The sequence below is a fragment of the Denticeps clupeoides genome, chromosome 15 (genome assembly GCF_900700375.1).
Source record: "Denticeps clupeoides chromosome 15, fDenClu1.1, whole genome shotgun sequence".
NCBI lineage: Eukaryota > Metazoa > Chordata > Actinopteri > Clupeiformes > Denticipitidae > Denticeps > Denticeps clupeoides.
Window position 1 is genome coordinate 3230229 of NC_041721.1, and position 23045 is coordinate 3253273.

The 23045-nt window shown below is 48.0% G+C and overlaps 3 protein-coding genes across 4 annotated transcripts; all 3 read right to left on the bottom strand.

Moving 5' to 3' along the window:
• Positions 1-756: 756 nt before the first annotated feature.
• On the bottom strand, positions 757-7405 carry cax1 (cation/H+ exchanger protein 1). The gene is made up of 20 exons (XM_028955068.1): positions 7304-7405; positions 5824-5982; positions 5610-5722; positions 5314-5422; positions 5121-5237; positions 4980-5041; positions 4720-4890; positions 4439-4624; positions 4248-4347; positions 4011-4152; positions 3191-3374; positions 2415-2514; positions 2206-2318; positions 1934-1971; positions 1717-1859; positions 1518-1645; positions 1329-1423; positions 1168-1246; positions 950-1058; positions 757-865 (listed from the first exon to the last, which is right to left on the bottom strand). Exons 1-20 carry the CDS (start codon positions 7359-7361, stop codon positions 792-794), a joined length of 2280 nt encoding a protein of 759 aa, XP_028810901.1. The 5' UTR covers positions 7362-7405; the 3' UTR covers positions 757-791.
• A 249-nt stretch (positions 7406-7654) lies between these two features.
• On the bottom strand, positions 7655-15456 carry smo (smoothened, frizzled class receptor). The gene is made up of 12 exons (XM_028954827.1): positions 14904-15456; positions 14190-14398; positions 13580-13789; positions 13309-13481; positions 13015-13234; positions 12816-12939; positions 11067-11159; positions 10867-10975; positions 10528-10713; positions 9933-10081; positions 9270-9404; positions 7655-9187 (listed from the first exon to the last, which is right to left on the bottom strand). The coding sequence occupies exons 1-12, from the start codon at positions 15163-15165 to the stop codon at positions 8622-8624; spliced, it is 2436 nt and encodes an 811-aa protein (XP_028810660.1). The 5' UTR covers positions 15166-15456; the 3' UTR covers positions 7655-8621.
• A 751-nt stretch (positions 15457-16207) lies between these two features.
• Positions 16208-21157, bottom strand: tspan33a (tetraspanin 33a). Of its 2 annotated transcripts, none has more exons than XM_028954900.1 (8): positions 20893-21157; positions 19042-19099; positions 18835-18962; positions 18595-18669; positions 17804-17899; positions 17577-17705; positions 17190-17351; positions 16208-16627 (listed from the first exon to the last, which is right to left on the bottom strand). In XM_028954900.1, the coding sequence occupies exons 1-8, from the start codon at positions 20977-20979 to the stop codon at positions 16526-16528; spliced, it is 837 nt and encodes a 278-aa protein (XP_028810733.1). In that variant the 5' UTR covers positions 20980-21157; the 3' UTR covers positions 16208-16525. The 2 variants fall into 2 exon arrangements, with proteins under 2 accessions (XP_028810733.1, XP_028810734.1); XM_028954901.1 differs by having other exon boundaries at positions 18595-18633; positions 20893-21156.
• Between the last annotated feature and the right edge of the window lie 1888 nt (positions 21158-23045).

Sequence of the window (23045 nt, forward strand, 5' to 3'; positions counted from 1 at the left end):
ATGCCCGCGTCACTCAAGCAGACTTTCGAGCTGAGCAGCCCGCAACGTCAGAGTCTATATATTTTTATTTATTTTATTATACATTATATATAAAGAGGTAACTCTTTTGTAGGAATTCTGACAAGTCGTTTATCATGCGAAGCGGTCGATAACCCCATAATCTAGTTTGGCAACATATGACGTCACCCGTTCAAAGTGGTGAATAACAAACTGCTGTTAACGTGAAAAATCAACGTCGGCAGCAACTGTGGGCCAAATAAATACATAAAAGGCAGGTTGCAATTCTCAACTCTTATTGTGTGTGTGTGTGTGTGTGTGTGTGTGGGGGGGGGGGGTGTTGAGTCCATTCCAGTAGGCAGTTTTATATATATATATATATATATATGCAAGAAGGTCATTCGTGTGGAATGTTGCATGCACGTTTCCTGCTGAATCCATACTCAGCCAGACGATGCAAACATTACAGAAGCATTACAGAACATATACACACGCTGACATCACGCTACTCGCTTTAGCAAAATGAAAACAAGCCACTGATCAACACTGACGACAAAATTTAATGACAAAAATACAACACAACACAGAGCAACTAGTAATTAAATTCCCAAACCATCTTTGTTAGGAAATCTGAAAGCATCTTTTTTTATTATTTGATTCCCAAATACATACAAAAATAATAAAGGTCCTGAAACTAGAACGAGGGAGCACAATACTTTATACTGAAGTGCACCAAGCACTTCAGTTCCACTTTAAATCGGGGGGTCACATGACTTCAGAGGGGGGGTTCAGGTTCAGCAGCCTTCAGGAGATGGAGCAAAAAAGTACAAAGCCAGAAACACCAGGTAGACCACCACCAACGCAGTGCCTGCACAAGACACACACAGGTCCGGTCAAATACCATGAACATTCTCACACACCTGCGGGTGTGGGTGTGCAAATGAAACCTCACCTTGGAAATAGTCAGACTTTCCATCCATGAAGATGTAGTTCACCAGCACCACGCTGAACAAGCTGGCCCAGAGGTGCAGGTCGCTGAAGATGAGCGCAAATCCTACATCCTAAAGACAAAAAGCACGCCCAACTGAACTAAACTAGACATAAATTCCACTGCGGCCTTCCGGGCCTCGTACAGTGCAGCGGCTGGAATGAGAAACGACAGAAACTCACGTAAAACGCATTGAATAAGATGAGCAGGGGGATCTGGAGCATACACACTTGTACAGCAATGCAGCTTCCCACCTCCAGGCTAAAGCAGAGACACGTGAGAGATCAACGTCAGTTCACGTGAAGACGCAAGCGGTGCACTCCGGGACGCCACCGGCCATCACCTGAGGCTCATGTTGTTCTGCAGGGCGAACTGGATGCCGTTGATGATCTCCGGAAGTTCAGGAACCATCGCCAGCACCGTTACACCAATGAAGTACTGCAGGAGCAGAAGCACAGTTCATCTCCTGGTTTATTCAGTGTGGAACGTGGACTTTACATCTTGTTCTGTCCGAGGCCTCCGTTGCTCCCACCTGAGAGACGTTGGAATGGGAGATAATGGGTTTGATGTGCTCCGTTGTCAGGTCAGCACAGGCGGCCATCAGGATGGTGGCCAGGATCAGAACTCCCAACGCTCTCCACTTGGACCAATGCACCATTGCTGCAGAAGAACATTCAGTCAGAAGCGGTCACCATACTCCAGAGAGCAGGGTGACACAGCAGGACACACACCGGGCCCATGGGCGGGGACGTGGCTGTGGCCGTGGGCGCCGCTGATGTGGACGTCGTAGATGTGGGTGTGGGTCTTCAGCGTGAAGATGAGGCCGATGATGTACGCCAGTGGCAACAGTATGGACACGACGTAAACCAGAGGCCTTCAGAGGCAGCAGGTCAGGCATCAGATGCAACCATAGACTGGTCAGAAGAAGGGTGCAGGAGATGTACTTACTCAATATGACTGTGATACAAGGCCCAGTTACTCTGGATCTGTGGGGGTGGAGCAGGTTAGTGGATTGTTTTCCCCCAAAAGAAAAACCATAAGACCCTCATCCTGGAGGCCACTTGTCCTGCACATTCTGACCCCCATTAAAAAAAAACCTGATTCCATCTTTCTGTCAGAACAGAGTTCTAGAGTTGAATCAGGTTTGATGGATCTGGGGAAGAACTTATCTGTGCAGGGCTGGTGCCTTCAGGTTTGGAGAGCCCTACTATTGGACATACAAGGTCATGGTGGCAGTTTTTGCAGATGAAGGGGCCAGTCGAGTTCCCAAAGTTGCAGCCTTCACACACCAGGTTCCCATAAGCCTTGGAGAAAAGGGTTGGGGTGAAGGCACCTGAATCAGGGGATACAGGACACATGGTGTCATCTACCTTAAAAAAAAAAAAAAAGTCCCCCGTTCCAGAACGATGTAGACATCGGGCCATCTCACCTCCCACTGAAATAAAGAGGAGGGCGGAGCCGACTCCTGCTGAGCGGCTGTTGAAGTGCTGCTCCCTGTGCTTAAAGCCTCCGACGATCATCGACAAACCCTGAGACAAACATGGGCAAATATGGCAGCAAAACGGAAAAAAAAGTTCAGCCGTGGACCAAGAACCTAAGAAAGAAAGATTGGCCATCAGCCTCACATGGCTTTTTACCCCAATTTATTACTACAGCAACGACGCGTGTAAGAAGGGGGGTGCGCAGCGAGGTTATGTACCATTATCATTATTACTACTACTACTACTTAATAGTAGTGGTGTTAGAAAATATCGATACAGCAATATATCCTGATCTTTTACGTGGTGATACGGTATCGATACAGGGACACCAATTTAGTCCAAAATTCAGTTCAGAGTTGCGTTGTCTTGGCTGAATTATTAATGTAATGTGATCCACCCATATCTTACACAGCATCTTGTATATCAGCTCTGTGTTTACATTTTCAGTGAACTGTAGAATAATAGCAATATGTACAATATATTGTGATATAATAGTGTCATATTGTGAGATCCTTGCCAATACACAGCCCTGTTTAATAGGCTTTACTAAGTTCTTTTCATATTAAAACATATAAATACCAACTAGTTTTAAGACACGTGGAACAGACAAATCTTCTATATAGTTTCCTTCAATCACGGCTTACAGCTAAAAATGTCTGAACAATTGGCTGCACCTTCTAAAAAAACCAGAACCAAATGAGTGTGAGTGTGTGTGTTGCCTCACCGGAACAAAAAGTGTGCAGCCCAACAGAGTTCCAGCCAGCGCAGACTTGACAATCTCCTCGTAACACTTGTTTTTGGCCTGGTGGCCCCGGAGAAGGGCGGTGAAGTAGAAGGTCATCTCTATCATCGAGCCGAATGTGGCGTTCACCACGGCGCCCACCGCAAAGTTACTCTGCGCAGAGATGCTACGGAACACACCGAGTCCGTCAGGGCCGTGCTTCAAGGCGTTTACACCAATCAACCTTCACATTACAACCGGCAAGATGGTGCCGGACAAGCATGACTGGTGACGCAGATAAACTGGTCAGTAACCAAACTGGTCACAGCAGGGTGGACCGCAGGGTGCTAGTAGCCTAGTGGGTAACACACTCGCCTATGAACCAGAAGACCCAGGTTCAAACCCCGCTTACTACCATTGTGTCCCTGAGCAAGACCCTTAACCCTGAGTGTCTCCAGGGGGGGACTGTCCCTGTAACTACTGATTGTAAGGCGCTCTGGATAAGGGCGTCTGGTAAATGCTGTAAATGTAAATGACCACAGACTGGCCTGTATGGTCCAATAGGGGAGTTGCTATTCGTGTACGGGGCTGTGTGGCTATAGACCAGTCCAGGCACCAAAAGCATCAGAACTGCTCTGTGTCCTTGTCTGATGGGTCCCCTTTTCTTTTACATCATGCGAATATTCAGACGCACCACCTTGCTGCTTATTGCTTGGTACCAGACACCTTCTCGTGCAGCCCACGCCTCGACAGGTCGGGACAATATTTGGTCATCGTGTTATGGCTGATCTGTGTACATGGATGTTTGGACGTGGAAGATCACCTGGCAATTCCCATGCCAATATAATAAGACAGGGGGATGATGGAACAGATGGCTGTAGCGAACTTCACCTCCGAGTTGACAAAGTGGTTATCTCTGTCTGCATAACCGATTACCAGGGTGATGATCACCATTGGCAAGAGGTCTAGAAGCAGCATTAAGGGAACTAGTTGGTTTAAGATTCTTCTTCTTCTTCTCAGTAGATTAAAGCAAACCAGGAGTCTTTTTGTAAAAGGATACTAACTGCAAATACGTTGATGCCATCTACCGTGTACTTGTAGTAGTTCAGGTTGAAGGCACGGTAGCAGCACAGGAGAACCCGTGTCTCACAGCCCTGATGCTTCAACAGAAAACAATATGGTCACAAGGGGGACACCACTCGTTCCTGTAAAAACGGAGACTGCGACGCACAGGCCGAAGCCACGCCGTACCTTTTTTAAAGGGCGAATGTGCACCTCCTCCGGGGGCATGAGCAGAATGGTCATCAGGGTCCTGCTGTTTATCTTGGCCACAGGGATGGAGAAGACCAGGATCCAGGACAAAAAGCAGGCCAGGCAATGGATGACAGCCATCACCGGGAAGCCAAGCAGCAGCCATACGTAGGTGCTGACCCGACACTGGAGACCAACATCAGAACTCATAAATCCTGCATCTTCAAAAAGGAACTGCCACGGTCCTGAGACTGAAATGATGAAGCTTCAGCTGCTCTCACCCAGTATTTGGCTTTCGGGCTTGGTGGCGGTGGTGGAGGGGGAGGAGGCGGTGGCTGGGAGGGCATCTCGACCGTAGAAGAATGAGACGATTGCAGCAGGGGGGACGACTCCTCGGGGATGGCCTCGCAATCGGGAAACTTTAAACAGCATCTCCGAACGAGGCTACTGGTCTACAAGGAGAAGAAAGAGAAAAGATGGATGGATGACGCTGATGACAAACGCAGCACTACTGCGACTGTTGTCCTGGTGGTGCTCCTACCTTCTGCATGGCCTTCCCAAATGGCCACATAAAATAGCAGGACAGATTCCAGCAGAGTTTGCCTACGAGAAAGAAAATTCTCTCAACTGATGTCGAGACGGAAGAACTGCACTCAACACGACCCAGAACCTCGGCACGTACCGTAGGGAACCCCGACGGCCGTGAGAAACATGACAACGCTGACCAGGAGGTAGAACAATGAAACCCACCAGCCAAACAGGAAGACGTACATCACATTTCCAACGGAGACCAGCGAGCCTGCGGACGGGGACAAAAACCCTGTCGGCAATTAGCTGGTCTTCCACAGAAAAGCCGGAGAGACCCCATCACGCACCTGTGAACGGTTTCACAAAGTTCAGTTCGGAGTAGAGCTCCCTGATCACATCTGAACGGTCCTCAATGGGACGCTCCGTCACATGACTCTTCCATTTCTTGAAACCAAACTGAAATGAAAATGCAGATGTTTAACTACAAGGGTGGTAGCAGCCTAGCGAGCAACACAACACACAACCCTGAGTGTCTCCTGGGGGACGGTCCACGATTGGAAGGTGCTCAGGATAAGGACGTCTAACGCCATACATTTAAACAGTTAAAAGGAGCAGAGCGGCCACCTCCCAGAAGCCCACCCACCTTGTAGTTATTGGCCAGCTTGTGCGCCTCCACCTCGTTCTCAGCCTGGAGGGTTGTCTGGCAGCTGCCCTCCTGCCAGAACTCGTCGGGACAACAGGAGTGGTGGTAGTGACCTGGGAGGAGCGCGAGATCTTCAGAGCACGTCTACGGGAAGCGTTTAAGACCACGAATGGCGGTCCAATGCGGATCCCACGCGTGAACCCGTGTCACCAACCTCTGTGTGCAGACAGGCATTTGGGGGTGAACGCTCCGAACTGGTGTGATGTACAGGGTGAGGGGGTCTCTGCCACATCCGGGTGAATGTGAGTCACACACTGTCTGTCACAGTGGGAGCCCCGGCGGTGACCTTTTGGCTCAGGGTCAAACAAGGGGTCTATGGGACAGATATAAAAAAAAAAAAAAAAAAAAAGAATAGATAGATTTGTAAAAAATTGGTTAAAAGCTTCATCAGGACAACAGCTTATTCACCACACAACAGAAACGTGACAGAGGACATCAAGGAAGTAAATGTAAAAAACACTAAAACCTGCAAACACACAAAACACGTGCGAGAACCTCAAGACGATTCACATCTTAAATGCCCCCGACAGAATGAAGGAGAGATGGTGGAACTGGGCCCAGACCCGGTCTCTCATGTTCGCGTCCAAATGCTCCCACTCGACCGTCTCAGACTTGGCTGAAAAAGAATTCCGGGAGGTTCACACACTCCCAGCATTACTGAAGACTGAGGCTTGATGTTGAATGTACACCTTCCCAAACGTAAAAGACAAATATGGAGTCAAAAAATTGATGTCCAAAATTTGTGATCTACACTACAACTGGACATAGATCTACGCTTTAGGAACGTGACATCAAGGCTTCTTTAAAAAAAAAAGTTGTCCCAAAGTCACAAACTTTATCATACGTTTAAGTGAGTCCCATAAATCACAATAATCGTTCCTACTAGACTGTCACTGACCTTTATTTTTTATATCATAGATATATTCTAAATTAAGCATACAGGTTCTTTTTTTTTCCCCCTTATGGTAACGTTTCTGGTACAGCAGAAACATAGCGGTTTGTTACACGTTTCAGTTTTCACCTTTCAATATTTCAACATTTAAAGTTTGTATTTATAGGTATAGTTTAACATGAATCAAATGAAGCATTTTGCTGAGTTTAAGCTGCCAGAATGATGCACAAACACACCACATCATTAAAAACAGACATCTAACCTTTCTAAAAGAGCCAATTCGTTGGCGGATACTTTAACATGCCACAAAAATGGCACCAAACTGATCTTTTCCATATTCAAACCTTACGTCTTATAATACAAAGTGCACAGCATGTGTGGAAAGGTGTGTGTTCACTGCCAAGCCTCGGCCATCGAAATTGCACTTTCCACAGTCATACAACAATGCTGCCCCAGAGCTTAGAGTAGAATTTGTGAGCAAATTCAAGCCCCCAGAATTCTACAATAAAAGTACTGCTGCCTGGAAATGTGAAGGAAGGACCTTAAATTCTTTTCTAGATGCGGCAAATTTTTTTTTTTTTTTTATGTTTTAGGGCCACTGGAAGCCGGTTGGTGGTTCGACCGGTTTCCAAACTGCGCTTAAAAACGCTCCGGGACAAGTTCTCTCAGCGGCGCGACATTTGACGCCGAGTCTGCCGGCAAAGGGTCGGCAAATCCCGCGGTTCCCCTTCACTCCGTTCACCTGAACTTTCCGCTGTGGACCTGCGCCTCCGACTCTCGGCATCCGCGGACAAAGACATGCTGCGTCTCCGGCCGCTGGTCCCAGCGCGGTCCGCTCTTCTGCAGGCCGGCCGTGCATTCTGGGAGATGTAGTGCGTGCGTGTGTCGCCTTGCGTTTGCCACGGGAAATGTCGCACCCTCTGAAGACCTCGAGCAACCGGAGGAGCCGAATAAGAATCTTTCGTGATGTAAATTCGCGCGGTTTTTGAGTTTTGACCCTTTTTCACTGCACCAAGGCGAGCATTTATTGAACTCTCATTCGACTGTGCAAAGCGTACGGCTACTGCGCATGCGCCGTATCCACGACTCAAGATTCAAGACTCAAGACTGGTTTATTGTCAGTACAACAGTATACCGTGTATTGAAATAATGTTTCGCACAGACCCCCCACAGTGCAATCATAAAATAAAAATATATACGTATATGCACACTAAAGCTAAAGCTTTTACTTTCATTGTGGGGGAAAAAAACGTAGAAATAACCCTTTTGTTTACTCGATTTATTTACTCATTGCTGCTCACATGAAACTGTTTTCACCAACACACTTGTGTTCCTAATTGCACACTTTTTCACTAAATTCTCAGTGGAAGTCCATAAAACTACAGTTTCGCGGATATATTCTATTGACATTGATAAAACATTGAAGGATGTGCAAATGGTTGATTCTAGGATGAGAACAATCCGACAGGAAAACCAAATGCAGGTAACACTGATTAAGTATAATCAATACCATTACTGTCAAAAACATTACCAAAAAAATATTACCAAGTTTTACCAAAAGCCTCCTGAAAAGTATATACAGAAATATATAAAGGTGTGATGGAGGAGTAAACTACAGTACAAAAATAACGATTTACAAAAATGTACAAAGAATGACAGAAAAAGCTGACATATATTTAAAAAAATGTCTAAAACATCAGCTTCTTTATGATTTTTCCATTAACGTTGATCGGGAAGTTGATTTGATTCTATTCTGACAAGAACAACGTTACTGACTGCTTGCACCAGGCAATGTGAATAAAAAGTCATAATTCCATGTATACACGTTGCCATCTACAGATTTTTCTGGGTATCCACTGTAATGTGTCCGCTGCTGGTGGGACTTTCCAAAAATCCCCGCATTCCAACGGACACGTCTTCAGCCATCTGTCACTTTTCCCTGCTCTCTAGCTGTTCTTCACATTTCAGAGGCTCACAGCAAGCACCGGAAGGAACCAAGCGTCTCTGTAAGTGTTAAAAGTATCCAGCACTTTTGCTTACAGTCTGCAGAAGAAGACGGTTCAGAAATCGGAGTCGGCATCCAAAAGCTCCGCCTCCATCAGGTTGGTCCTGGAGTGGATGGGGCTGCCCCCTTTTTTTCTGGTCGGAGGATTCGACACCTGATTTGTTCCCCCAGAACCCACTGCGAAAGGTTCCACCTCAGTAGAAAAGTGGAAGGCCCCATTCTGCAGCCATGGTGGAGGGCGGCGGTCCTGCGGCGGCCTGGTGAGGGCGCTGAGGCCAGAGGCTCTGCTGCGTTGGTTGGGGGGGAAGAAGTCCAGGCCGTGGTGCTGGTTCTGGAATGGCAGGGGGCACGAGGGTCTGAAGTCAGGATAGGAACCTGGCAGAACCTCCTCTTCCCGATGCTGTTCTCTCAGGTTGGCCACCAGGCTCCGGTGTCCAGGCAGTTTGGGGAGGCGTGGCACAGAGCTGCGGCCAAATTCACGGGTTTGGTACTCCAGTGGGGCAGCGGGTTCCTCATTAACCTTCTTCTTCTTCTTCTTTTTCTTCTTCCGCTTCATCATCTCTGGAGAAATTTGGGCCTCCACCATCCACAGGTGGTTGTTTCCCTCATTGGGTGGAGGTGCTGTGAGAAGAAACGCTGTCACGTTTGGGCTGCATTCAGGCAGGGGTAGCCAGTCTACACTCAGCGGTTGTAAAACACTCACCTGGTGTCCCGGTGGGAGTGACGGAAATGTCCTGTGGTAAAATAGCACCTCTTCGAGCCACCATCTTGGTGACGTGTTGGGCCCATGCAGAGGACATGTCCATTGATGGCTCATTCAGCTCAAAATTAATACCAGCTGCAAAAAGCATTAAAGCCATTAAAACACACAATTTAACTCACACTTTTACGATGGACGTTCCTGAATGAGTGGGAGCACATTATCACAGTGAGACTGAATTGTATGTACGGAGGGCCATCAGTGCCAAAATTACATAGATAAATACATCAATAATTATGTATAATAATAATAAAATGTATCATGAATGGTTTGAAACAGCAAATTAATTATAAAAGCATTATTACTCCCCACCCACTACTTTGATGGGTCAGACTGACAGATAGAAGTAATTGTCCCAAAATTAAATAATTTGTGAAATATTCCAATACTTTTATTTCCAGTTTTGGTAAATTCATGTCATATTGAATTCATTAATGATGTTTTGATTTCCCATTTCACATAATTCATGACATTTTATTGTTTAATTATTGCCTTATTTACATATTTAATTTTGGCCCTCATAGCCCTCCATAAATGGAAACTTGCTAACAGTCTGCGCCGATATGAGGCAGGCCAGTGTCGTCCACTAGAGGGAGCTCAACGTACCGACAGGGCCCTCGTGTGACACGGTGTGCATGCTGAAGGACAGCTCTTTCTCCGGGTCCTTCTGGAGCTCTTTCCGTTTGGAGAAGGCCTTGGCGATCATTTTACTTTTTTTTATCCGTTTTGGTTCGTCGTCGCTACGTCCAATGATCCTACAAAGGAAACAGTTCAGCCTTGCACATATGAAGAGAAGTGATTGTCACTTGTGATTCACAGCAGCACAGCACACGGTGCACATAGTGAAATTGCATTTAACCCATCACCCTGAGTGAGCAGTGGGCAGCCATGACAGGCGCCCGGGGAGCACCTTGGCGGATTGGGATTCGAACCGGCAACCTTCTGATTACGGGGCCGCTTAACCGCTAGGCCACCACTGCCCCAAAATATGAGGTAGATATAACTTCTAAGTCTAAGTGAAGTGATTGTGATACACAGCAGCACAGCACACATCACGGTTGGTGAACAGTGGGCAGCCATGACAGGCGCCCGGGGAGCAGTGTGTGGGGACGGGACCTTCATCAAGGGGACCTCAGTGGCACCTTGGCGGCTCGGGATTCGAACCCCCCGAGGACGCAGGATTTCACACAAACTCTCTTACTTGCACCAGGTGCGTTTCCAGATGAGGATGGTGGCTTTGGTCCACACCCAGGTGCTCATGGTGATGCCAGTGCCAAACATTGAGAACAAGTTGATCTTCTCCACCAGTAGACTGGGTCGGTTCTTGATCACGCACTCCGGGGCAGGCCTGTTGGTCTGATGGGCGATGGTCACGTTGGCCTCACACCTAAAGGCAGCAGGTGCTTATGAACTGGTTCCCTTGTAAAATGTACAACGTCAGCCATTCCACAGCAAGAGGAGCTCACAGCAGCTCGGCCGCTTCAGGAAGAGCATCGTTTTATGCATGGTATCAGACGAAAGGAGTGAAAGGGGTACTCACAGCACATAGTCCCTGAAACTCCTCTCCCACTCCGCTTGGTTGAAAAAGTCGTAAAAATGGCAGCCAAACGTAATCAAAACGAAACCAAAAGCCAGGAACCCAAATATACCTGATAAGGAAGGAGGCAGCGGTTTAAAATCCAATGCAAACGCCCCGAAACAGGCTGCAGCACATTGTGTTGTACCACAGCAGCGACTCACCAAGCCTCAGCATCGTCTCGTTGATTTTACTCGCTGCCTTTTCACTCAGGAGTCCGGGGTGGTTGCTCTTTATGGAGAACAATGTCATGACCCCTGCAGGAAGGTGAGAATATGGGATGTGCTGATGTACCAGCTGTACATAACATGAATACAACTGCATTTACATTTACGCCATTTGCCAGAGGCCCTTATCCAGAGCGACTTTAATCAGTAGTTACAGGGACAGTCCCCCCCCTGGAGACACTCAGGGTTAAGTGTCTTGCTCAGGGACACGATGGTAGTAAGTGGGGTTTGAACCTGGGTCTTCTGGTTCATAGGCGAGTGTGTTACCCGCTAGGCTACTACCAAACCCTATGCCGCAACACAAATGCAAAAGCCAGAAGGGAAGTTACAGACGCTACGTTCTTATTTCAAATATGGTATATTTGTGATATTATCCCTTACATAAAACACATCGCAGTGAATAACATTGCTCATTGCGACAGGCATTAATAAATGTTTTTATGCTCCCGATGAGGCGCCAGTCGTGAATTTGCCAATCTAGGTGTTTCTCTGGCAAATTCCAAACATGCCGCACGGTGTTGGGCTGTAAGCACATCCCCCACCTGTGGACCTCATACCACCCTCATGGGGTCCGTTTCTGACCTGGTGAGCAGACATTTTGTGGCCTCCTGGAGGTCATTTTGCAGGGCTCTGGCAGTGCTCCTCCTGTTCCTCCATGTACAAAGGCGGATTTAGAGGTCCTGCTTCTGGGCTGTTGTCCTCCTACGGCCTCCTCAGCATCTCCCGATACGCTGACCTGTTTTCTGTTCTCCGTGCTCTGGACACTACGCTGACAGGCACAGCAATCCTTCTTGCCACAGCTTGCATTGATGTGCCATCCTGGATGAGCTGCACTACCTGAGCCGCTTGTGTGGGTTCTAGGGTGGTAGTAGCCTAGCAGGTAACACACTCGCCCATGGACCAGAAGACCCAGGTTCCAACCCCACATACTACCATTGTGCCTCTGAGCAAGACACTTAACTGAGTGTCTCCAGGGGGGGACTGTCCCTGTAACTACTGACTGTAAGTCGCTCTGGATAAAGGCGTCTAATAACTGCTGAAAATGTAAATGTTGACTCCTTCTCGTCCTACCACCAGAATGAAAGCACCACCAGCGTTCAAAAGTGACCAAAACATCAGCCAGAAAGTATAGGAATTGAGAAGCGGTCTGTGGTCCCCACCTGCAGGACCACACCTTTATTGGGGACGTCCTGCTAATTATTTCCATTTGCACAACAAGTGGACAGTTTGTATTCACAGAAGTGTGATCGATTTACATTGTGAAGAAAGTGAAGTGATTGTCATTGTGATATAATGCAGCACTGCACATGGTGACACATCAAAATGTGTTCTCTGCATTTAACCATCACCCTTGGTGAGCAGTGGGCGGCCATGACAGGCGCCCGGGGAGCTGTGTGTGGGGACGGTGCTTTGCTTGGTGGCACCTTGGCGGATCGGGATTCGAACCGGCAACCTTCTGATTACGGGGCCGCTTCCTTAACCGCTAGGCCACCACTGCCCCACATTGTGTTGTTTAAGTGTATATCAAATATTATGTGCAAGTATGAATGCGGTGTCCTGAACTTCCATTGTGGATTTTGCATTCATGTTGTGCCGTTTGCTAATATCTGACCTGCTGAAACTTTGGTTTGACGTTGTCCATACTGTGCAGTAGTACAGTATGGACGCTTCCGGCCTGCTGCTCACCTCGTATCAGGAAGTAGCCACCAATGACCAGCACAAGTCCAATGGGAGCGAGAACGAACCCCGCCCGGTACCGGTAGTTCTTGTAGCCGACGAAGCAGATGCCGCTGACCGAGTCTCCATCCACCTGGAGCGATGAGGTTGGGCTTTTACAAAAAAAAAACCACCTCTAAAATCGAACGTGATCCAACGCGATTCGTACCTCGGCGATGGCCAGTATAGCCACGGTCAGGATGAAGGGGACGGACCAGGTCACCAGGTGGAAGTAGGACGTCTTCCCGGACAGGGGCTGCTGGGTGGTGCCCAGGGCCTTGAAAGAGGTGTGCCAGGCGTAGGTGAGCATCACAAACCAGATGACGCCGGACATGAGCGAGTAGTAGACGATGACGAAGATGATGACGCAGGACAGCGTCTCGGTGGACCTGGACACAGGGAAGAAGGGTTAAAAACGGTGGTTTCGCAGCGGACCCCCCCCCCCGACGGGCCTCGCGCTTACGACGGCTCCCCGAGGCGCATGGTCTTGTCGCTCTTGCAAACGATTTCGTCCCGCGCGCCGTCCATGAACTGAGCCAGCCAGCCGATGCTGCCGACGAAGAAGCAGGCGTTGACGTAGAAGAGGATGACCGCGGGGTAGCGGTTGGAGTTCTTCCAGTCGGCGAGGAACGTGGCCTGAGACGCGCACGGGGGGAAAAACAAGAAAGAAAAACGCCGTCGGACCTTCTACCTCCCGGAGACACAACGTGGGAGCGTCAGCCGCTCGCGCTCACCAGCGTGAAGAAGGTGCAGAGGAGGGTGACGGAGCCGAACGTGGCGATGTAGCCGTGCATGTCCGAGTGCTCGTCCTCGGTGAACAGCGGGTTGTTGCACTGGATGCCGCAGCCCTCCACGTCCTTGTACCAGCTCGCCTGGTTGTCCGTCTTCACCAGCGGCGCCTCGCACTGCCCCGACGTGTTGAACTTGATCTTCTGCAGCGAGCTCTGGGGGGACACGGAGCGCAGAATTCAAATTCAAATTTTATCTGTCACATACACAGTCGTACACGGTATGATGTGCAGTGAAATGCTTTCTGCAACTGCTACAGACCACAGTATTGCAAATGTTGCAAGTAAACAATGAACCAATATGCAAATATTGCAAACATAACCGAGTATTACACTTTTACGTCTTTAACATTAAATATGTGTAACTAGTAGGGTGAAGGTGTGCAAATGAGTTACAGTTTTTACAATGTTTAAAGAAAGAGAGAAAGAGCCATAAAAGAAAGAGCAGTAAGCGCAGAGTGATTTTGTGCAAAGTGGACGCGTGCGAGGGTTTTAGCGGGAGGCGCACGAGCTGGCCCTCGGTTCCGAACCCCGCGGAGGGTGGAGAGCGCGGTACCTCACAGCCCTTGGGGAACTGCTCCACGTTCTCGCACTTGAGGAAGCTCGGCCAGCCCCTCTCCTGCTCCACGATGCTGCAGGGCTTGCGCGTGGCCTGGCACAGCGTCTGGCTGGGCAGCTCCACCTTCCCGCCGTCGCATTTGGGCATGTAGACGGCGCAGAGCAGCGGCTGCACCACGGCCCAGCAGCGGGGGGCGTTCCTCAGACCTGCGGGAGGAGAGCGTTGTGAGGGCACCGGTGAAATGATTTGTCACTTGTGATCCACAGCAGCACAGCACATGGTGCACACAGTGAAATGTGTCCTCTGCATTTAACCCATGACACTCAGTGGCACCTCAGTGGCACCTTGGCGGATCGGGATTCGAACTGGCAACCTTCTGATTACGGGGCCACTTCCTTAACCGCTAGGCCACCACTGGCCCAGAGCAGCACAGGTCATCGTGAGGGGACCGGGTCTCGGCCCGATGGTGAAAGTGAACTGATTGTCACAGCAGCACAGAATACGGTGCACACAGTGAAATTTGTCCTCTGCATTTAACCAATCAGTAGGCAGCCATGACAGGCGCTTTAATAAAAGCTAGTCCACCACTGTCCCATGGTCCTTTTAGGGTCCCAGTGTGAACGTGGAGGAAACTGCTGGTTAATGGCTCATTATGCAAATTAGTACCATCACACACGTACTAGCACGCAATGACAAAAAAAGAGACCTCACCAGACCACATGGTCAGCTTCTCCAGAGCCTCCTCCTGGGAGCCGGAGTCCTCGGCCAGGACCAGCGACGTGTGGCCGTAGGGCAGCGGCGCCCCGAGACACGAGTGGAACCTCAGCGCCTCGCACGCCGTCGGCCGCTTGCAGGCGTCGCCGGGCAGCGACTCGTTCCTCTGCGCCGCGGCTGCGCGCAGCCAGACGCACACGCAGACGCACAGGAGGGCCGGGGCCCAGCGGCCCCGGGCCGCGGGACCTCGGGGCGACATCACGGGAGGCGGCGCGGTGCGGTCCGGCGGCGGTGCGGATCATCGAGGCCTCATCTTCTCCCGGAACGCTCCCGAAACTTTCTGCAAAACTTTCTACGAAGTTTCCCGACAGAGAAGCAGGAGATTTAAAATAATAATAATAATAATAATAATAATTTTAAAAAAAGAGTAAGGAGGAGGAGGGGTAGAAAAAGTCTTTGTTTAGTTCGGTGGGTCGATCGGCTCCCACGAAGAAATCAGAGCGGATCCACCATCCCCCACCTCCCGACTCGGAGGAGGGAGGGAGGAAAAAAAAAAGTCCGAAACTCCGTAATCCGACCCAGGCACTTCCTCCCCGTCCCTCCAGCCCGGATCCCGGCTGCTCCGCGCTCCTCCGGCCGCGGTGGAATGTGCGCGGCCGCCCATCCCCCCTGCGCCCCGTTCCCGGTCGCTTTTTTTTTTTTTTTTTAACGCGCTTTCATGCTCCCGCTCGTCACCTGCCGCAAATAACCGTTTATTAACGAATAATTATCAAGTAAACGCGGCCGGACAGTTTTACTTTAGTTTATTTCACTCACAATGAAGCCCTGAACTTTCCTCCGTCCAGCATCATTTACATTTACAGCATTTACCCAGATCAGTAGTTACAGGGACAGTCCCCCCTCCATGGAGACACTCAGGGTTAAGTGAAGGGAATGTCACACGTGATACACAGCACACGATGCACACAGTGAAATTGGTCCTCTGCATTTCACCCATCATTAGTGAGCAGTGTGTGGGGACAGTGCTTTGCTCAGTGGCACCTTGGCGGATCGGGATTCGAACCGCTTCCTTACCTGCTAGGCCACCACTGCCCCATAATATAATATACATATTATATATATTATACATAATATACATTTATCCAGAGCGACTTACAATCAGTAGTTACAGGGACAGTTCCCCTGGAGACACTCGGGGTCAAAAATGGTAGTAAGTGGGACTCGAACCTGGGTCTTCTGGTTCATAGGCGAGTGTGTTACCCACTACACTACTACCACACACACACACAAACTGCAACTACTCACAGGAGATATTTTATTACATAATATAAATTTATTTACATAAGGCAAATATAAAGCGCATTTCTAAACATCCGCATTCGTATTCTTCCTTTAGACGCTTTTAAATGAACATTATGGAAAAAACGGAAAATCGTTCCTGCGTGACCTTCTAAAACCAGAGGTGAGTGACCGCAGGTATATAAAACAGTAACACCAGGACAAGTTTCCTGAGTCAAGCCATGCCACATGGCCATGCCAATGAATCCACAAGCTCAGACTGCATGTGAAAATCCGTATCATGGTTGCTGATCGTGCCGATCTTCTCGTTACCAACAGCATCAGCCTAGCGGGTCTGATCGGTGTTGCAGGCTGTACGTCAGCAGCTCAATCTGATCTTTAATTTGCTTTATGAGGACCTGAGACAAGAAAATCCCCACAAGCTGTTAAAAGAGAATAAAAGAGAGAGAGAAAAAAATCACTTTTTTACATATTTACACATGCACACAGCTGTAACTACAAATTGTGGTCGGTCGGGAACATTAGGGTGGTAGTAGCCTAGTGGGTAACACACTCGCCTATGAACCAGAAGACCCGGGTTCGAATCCCACTTACTACCATTGTGTCCCTGAGCAAGACACTTAACCCTAAAAATTGCTCCAGGGTGACTGTCCCTGTAATACTGATTGTAAGTCGCTCTGGATAAGGGCGTCTGATAAATGCTGTAAATGTAAATTTAGAGTAAAGTGAAGTGATTGTCACACGTGTTACACAGCAGCACAGCACACGGTGCACACAGTGAAATTTGTCCTCTGCATTTAGCCCATCACCCTGAGTGAGCAGTGGGCGGCCATGACAGGCGCCCGGGGAGCAGTGTGTGGGGACGGTGCTTTGCTCAGTGGCACCTTGGCGGTTCAAGCAACCTCCTGATTACAGGGCCGCTTCCTTTACTGCTAGGCCACCACTGCCCAATTTTATCATTGTGTCCATGCGGCGGCCCCCCACCTGAGGGATGGCCAGGCCCAGGGCGACGCCCCCCAGCAGAAACATGTTGCTGTGGATCCAGTTGACGAGTTTGTCGATGCAGCCGTTCGTGTGGATGTGGACCCCCGCCTTCAGGTAGTCCAGCTCCTGCATCCCCTGGCCGCACATGGTGTTGATGACCGCCTGCACACAGCAGCAGCAGCAGCAGCTCACACGCGACCCACAAGCGAGAACTTCACGACACGGGGCCCCGTCTTACACCACGTCAGGGTTTATATAGGTGTTCCTCATCACACCCACAAAGACCAATTAGTAGCCACTTTTTAGGTACACCTATCTTACACAGTATGTGTCCTTTAGATGTACCTAACAAAGTGGCCACAGAGCGGTCCTGAGGATGTTACTGACCTCTTTCTTGGACCTCAGGCAGCAGGAGTAGGGCACAGAGCAGCGCTCGTTACTCGGGTTGTCGGGAGTACAGTTGAAGTACATGTTCCTGGACCAGTCCGTGTAGGCCACGCCCCCACAGCAGGCGAACTGAGGGCAGAGTGTGATATCGTAACTGCGAAACACCCGTCATCTACAGATGTTTTCTGTGAGTTACTTCCATATATGAGCCTCATCAGGAGACGTACCTCTTTTTGGCCAAAGTCAATGAGATTTTGTAGATCGATATCCTGGCGGTAGTGAACGATGGCTTTATTGATCAGCTGACTCACTTTGTTTCGTGCCTTGAATGGAGGACAGAAAATTCATGATACATATACATTACAGGCCAAAAGTTTGGACACACCTTCTCATTCAACGTGTTTTCTTTACTTTCATGACCATTTACGTTGGTAGATTCTCACTGAAGGCATCAAAACTATGAATGAACACATGTGGAGTTCTGTACTTAACAAAAAGTGGAGACCTGGTCTCCACAGTCACTGGACCTGAACCCTATCCAGATGGTTTGGGGTGAGCTGGGAACTCCTTCAAGACTGTTGGAGAAGCATTTCAGGTGACGACCTCTTGAAGCTCATTGAGAGAATGCCAAGAGTGTTCAAAGCAGTAATCAGAGCAAAGAAACTAGAATATAAAACATGTTTTCACTTATTTCACCTTTTTTTGTTAAGTACAGAACTCCACATGTGTTCATTCATAGTTTTGATGCCTTCAGTGAGAATCTACCAACGTAAATGGTCATGAAAATAAAGAAAACACATGAAAGAGAAGGTGTGTCCAACCTTCTGGCCTGTACTGTAGTGGGTTTGTTCCTTTGCTCATGTTTGTTGCCAGTTTTAACCAGCAGAGGGCAATATGTGCGTTTAAAAAAAGTTTTTGTTCCTCCAATATTAATTTTATTAAATTGTTAATCAAACAATAATGACATAAAACCTTTGTAGCTTTGGACAACTAAGAAGCAACGTGGACCACATGATACCTTATCTGAGAAAACGAATCCGAGGACCCCGGCGAGCAACTGCAGCAGAAAAATGATGGTCAGGCAGATACAGAACTAAATGAGGAAGTGAGAGAAAAAAATAGTTTTTTTATAGGCCTCTGTTGATCCAGCTCTTTACAGAAGAAGTCAACTGAAAAGTCACGTGATGTTCTAGAAGGACGCTTCCCTGGTCCATTGCACAAAACCACTGAGAGAACGCTCCTGGATGGTGGAACGTACCGTCTGCAGAAGGCAGATGTTCTCCCTGAGGGAACCGACACACCCGCAGAAGGTAAGGAGGAACATGAGGACCCCCACGACCATCAGCAGGACAGCTGGGTCCACCGTCAGGCCGGCCATGGCCGTCTCTGTAGGGCAGATGCAGACAGAGTCTACAGCAACTCGCACGCATTTCACACACACGTCACGCCCCTGCAGAACACCTACCTGCATGTTTTATCACTCGGGCATAAACGCCAATCGATATCAGCACCACGGAAATGGCCTGGCAGAAAGGAGAGAGGTCACATCAACACGCCGTTACACACTAAACGTCCTGGATCTGTCCACTTCCTGCACGCTGGGCGTCACAGTGTGGTGGTAGGTGGTAGTAGCCTAGTGGGTAACACACTCGCCTATGAACCAGAAGACCCGGGTTTGAATGCCACTTACTACCATTGTGTCCCTGAGCAAGACACTTAACCCTGAGTGTCTCCAGGGGAGGACTGTCCCTGTAACTACTGATTGTAAGTCGCTCTGGATAAGGGCGTCTGATAAATGCTGTAAATGTAAATGTAAATGAATGGCAGGAGGCTTCTCGGCCATCTCCTGTCTCTGGGACCCTGTGTGTGAACTGGCAAAGGCACCTTCTAAAGTTCACAAGCGGGTTCCTGCAACTGAGCTGACCTTTTTCCAACCTTTAGCACCGTCAGTCAGGCAACGTCTGAAAAGTAAAGCTTTTCATTTTCATTTTTTACGCCAAACTGTTCATCTGGGCGTGGTTTCTGGATGGTGAAAAACGCACGGTGGAGCGCAGAAATTGTGCCCTGAACACACGAATACTTTCAGACGCATGTTGGGACATATTCCCGACCAACGTTCCGCAGGCGTTACGACACTTCGCCATCGACGCAGCACGAGAGATTATTACGGGGCATAACGTGAGCGCCGTTTTCGTGGGTCTGAACACGCACACATTCGTGCTGATTAAGGGTCTGAACGCTGGAATGCGGGATTAGGTCCGAAATCTCCAGGCCAGCGAGGTCTGGCGTGGACGGACCCGTCGGTACCGACAGGTCTATCTGAGAGGGTACACAGGTGATCAGAGGTAGTGAGAGATGCAGTCTGAAGGAGCGTCAAAGTACAGTAAACTACAGTATGAAGGAACGTCAAAGTACTATAAACTACAGCCTGAAGGAACATAAAAGTACAATAAAGTACAGTATGAAGGAACATCAAAGTACTATAAACTACAGTCTGAAGGAACGTCAAAGTACTATAAACTACAGTCTGAAGGAACGTCAAAGTACAATAAAGTACAGTATGAAGGAACATCAAAGTACTATAAACTACAGTCTGAAGGAACGTCAAAGTACTATAAACTACAGTCTGAAGGAACGTCAAAGTACAATAAAGTACAGTATGAAGGAACATCAAAGTACTATAAACTACAGTATGAAGGAACATCAAAGTAAAATAAACTACAGTCTGAAGGAACGTCAAAGTACAATAAAGTACAGTATGAAGGAACATCAAAGTACTATAAACTACAGTATGAAGGAACATCAAAGTAAAATAAACTACAGTCTGAAGGAACGTCAAAGTACAATAAAGTACAGTATGAAGGAACATCAAAGTACTATAAACTACAGCCTGAAGGAACATCAAAGTACAATAAAGTACAGTATGAAGGAACATCAAAGTACAATAAACTACAGTATGAAGGAACGTCAAAGTACAATAAAGTACAGTATGAAGGAACATCAAAATACTATAAACTACAGTCTGAAGGAACGTCAAAGTACAATAAAGTACAGTATGAAGGAACATCAAAGTACAATAAACTACAGTATGAAGGAACATCAAAGTAAAATAAACTACAGTCTGAAGAAACATCAACTACAGTTGGAATTTAACTGTAACGATGACGTCCACAGTAATATGTTAATAACAGTAAAATCCATTGATTATCGATTTACAACGTCGCATTGAAGTGTTATTTGATTGCTGTCCACGTTTGCACCGTCCTCGGGGGGGGAAAAAAAGTTCCACGAAGCGAAACCTTTTGCGCACACCTACCCAGAAGACGACGTTGAAGAAGAAGAGCAGATATTTCACCGCCGTGCTGACGAAGGTGAAGTCGTCCCCCCTCGCCCGAGTCCCCATGTCGGCACCTGCGGCGCTCACATGCCGCCGCCGGCCGCCGCGGAGGAGCGAGGTCGCCGCTTCCGCGTTCGGCGGGTGGAGGCGCGGCTCCGCACTCCGCCACCTGTCCCCGCACCGTCGCCCACGACGACGACGACGACGACGCTTCTTCTGTGAAATGGTACGTGGTGCAGCAAGCACAACCGGGCGTAACATGAAGGCTTGAAGGAGCCGCGTAACTTGGTGCTTCTTCAGCTATGGCACATTCTGTGTCCCTTGAAGAAAAACAAACAAAAAAAAAATTAAAAAAACTGTTTTTGTTTCTGTCATAAGAGGAACAAAATGGTTATTAAGTGGTTCATTCCTTATTTCTTACTTTTTATTCGGAGACCCGTGTGTTTGTTTCATTGCCAGGCCAAGGTGGCATCCCTACGGTGATGTCAGCAGCGCATCTTGTCCTCACTGGGTTTCCTCCGTCCAGACACCACAACAGACTGGCTCTGTGGCCGGAGAAAGGCGAAACCCCCACTTCACCTGAATAGGTGACACAGCAACACAAAGACGATCCACAAACACAGTCATCTCCATTATCTGCTGTTTCTGAGTCTTTATACTAGCAAAACCCCTACATTATACACACACTGTACTGTATACCAGTGAAATACCTACATTATACACACACTGTACTGTATACCAGTGAAATACCTACATTATACACACACTGTACTGTATACTAGTGAAATACCTACATTATACACACACTGTACTGTATACTAGCAAAACCCCTACATTATACACACACTGTACTGTATACCAGTGAAATACCTACATTATACACACACTGTACTGTATACTAGTGAAATACCTACATTATACACACACTGTACTGTATACCAGCAAAACCCCTACATTATACACACACTGTACTGTATACCAGTGAAATACCTACATTATACACACACTGTACTGTATACCAGTGAAATACCTACATTATACACACACTGTACTGTATACTAGTGAAATACCTACAATATACACACACTGTACTGTATACCAGCAAAACCCCTACATTATACACACACTGTACTGTATACCAGTGAAATACCTACATTATACACACACTGTACTGTATATCCAATGAAATACCTATAATATACACACACTGTACTATATACTAGCAAAACCCCTACAATATACACACACTGTATTGTATACCAGTGAAATACTTACATTATACACACACTGTACTGTATACTTGTGAAATACCTACAATATACACACACTGTAGCTGGTGGTAGACTTCCGCAGGCACAAACATCCTCCACTGCAACCACTGGACATCCAGGGTATGGCCATTGAAGCAGTGGAGAGCTACAAGTACCTTGGTGTTCACCTGAACAATAAACTGGACTGGACTCATAACACTAATGCACTTTATAAAAAAGGGCAGAGCAGGCTGTACCTGCTGCGGAGGCTCAGGTCTTTTGGAGTGCAGGGGCCACTCCTAAAGACTTTTTATGACTTTGTAGTGGCCTCAGCCATCTTTCACGGTGTGGTCTGCTGGGGTAGCAGCATCTCCGCTGGGGACAGGAAGAGGCTGAACAGGCTGATCTGGAAGGCCAGCTCTGTTCTAGGATGCCCTCTGGACCCAGTGGAGGTGGTGAGTGACAGGAGAATGGTGGCTAAGCTGTCATCACTGTTGGACAACATCTCCCACCCCATGCAGGAAACTCTGACAGCACTGAGCAGCTCCTTCAGTGGCAGGCTACTTCACCCACGATGTGGGAAGGAGAGGTTCAGAAGGTCTTTGCTTCCAACCGCTGTCAGACTCTATAACAAAGACCTCACAGCTGACCACACATACACAGACAAACACAAACACTTTGGCACATTCTGTTAAATTGTTAAGTGTTTAAATTGTAAATTTGTACATATATACATATACATATACATATTTATCTTTTTTTTTGCTGCTATTTCCTTCTGCTTCTATCCACTTTCTGCTGTGACAAGTGCAATTTCCCACTTGTGGGACTAATAAAGGTTTATCTTATCTTATCTGTACTGTATACCGGTGAAATACCTAA

What these genes read in the sequence shown, in the direction of transcription:
- cax1 (XM_028955068.1), bottom strand. Translation starts at nt 7,361, where the DNA reads ATGTCTTTGTCCGCGGATGCCGAGAGTCGGAGGCGCAGGTCCACAGCG. An exon ending in GCCCGAAAGCCAAATACTGG is followed by an intron (nt 4,625 to 4,719) that starts GTGAGAGCAGCT and finishes GTTGGTCTCCAG; the next exon opens with TGTCGGGTCAGCACCTACGT. An exon ending in CGTCCCCGCCCATGGGCCCG is followed by an intron (nt 1,646 to 1,716) that starts GTGTGTGTCCTG and finishes GTTCTTCTGCAG; the next exon opens with CAATGGTGCATTGGTCCAAG.
- smo (XM_028954827.1), bottom strand. Translation starts at nt 15,165, where the DNA reads ATGTCGCCCCGAGGTCCCGCGGCCCGGGGCCGCTGGGCCCCGGCCCTC. An exon ending in AGTTCCCCAAGGGCTGTGAG is followed by an intron (nt 13,790 to 14,189) that starts GTACCGCGCTCT and finishes GTGTCCCCCCAG; the next exon opens with AGCTCGCTGCAGAAGATCAA. An exon ending in AGTTTCAGGGACTATGTGCT is followed by an intron (nt 10,714 to 10,866) that starts GTGAGTACCCCT and finishes TGCTGCCTTTAG; the next exon opens with GTGTGAGGCCAACGTGACCA.
- tspan33a (XM_028954900.1), bottom strand. Translation starts at nt 20,979, where the DNA reads ATGGGGACTCGGGCGAGGGGGGACGACTTCACCTTCGTCAGCACGGCG. An exon ending in GATTCGTTTTCTCAGATAAG is followed by an intron (nt 17,900 to 18,594) that starts GTATCATGTGGT and finishes CCTCCATTCAAG; the next exon opens with GCACGAAACAAAGTGAGTCA. An exon ending in GCCTGAGGTCCAAGAAAGAG is followed by an intron (nt 17,352 to 17,576) that starts GTCAGTAACATC and finishes TGCTGTGTGCAG; the next exon opens with GCGGTCATCAACACCATGTG.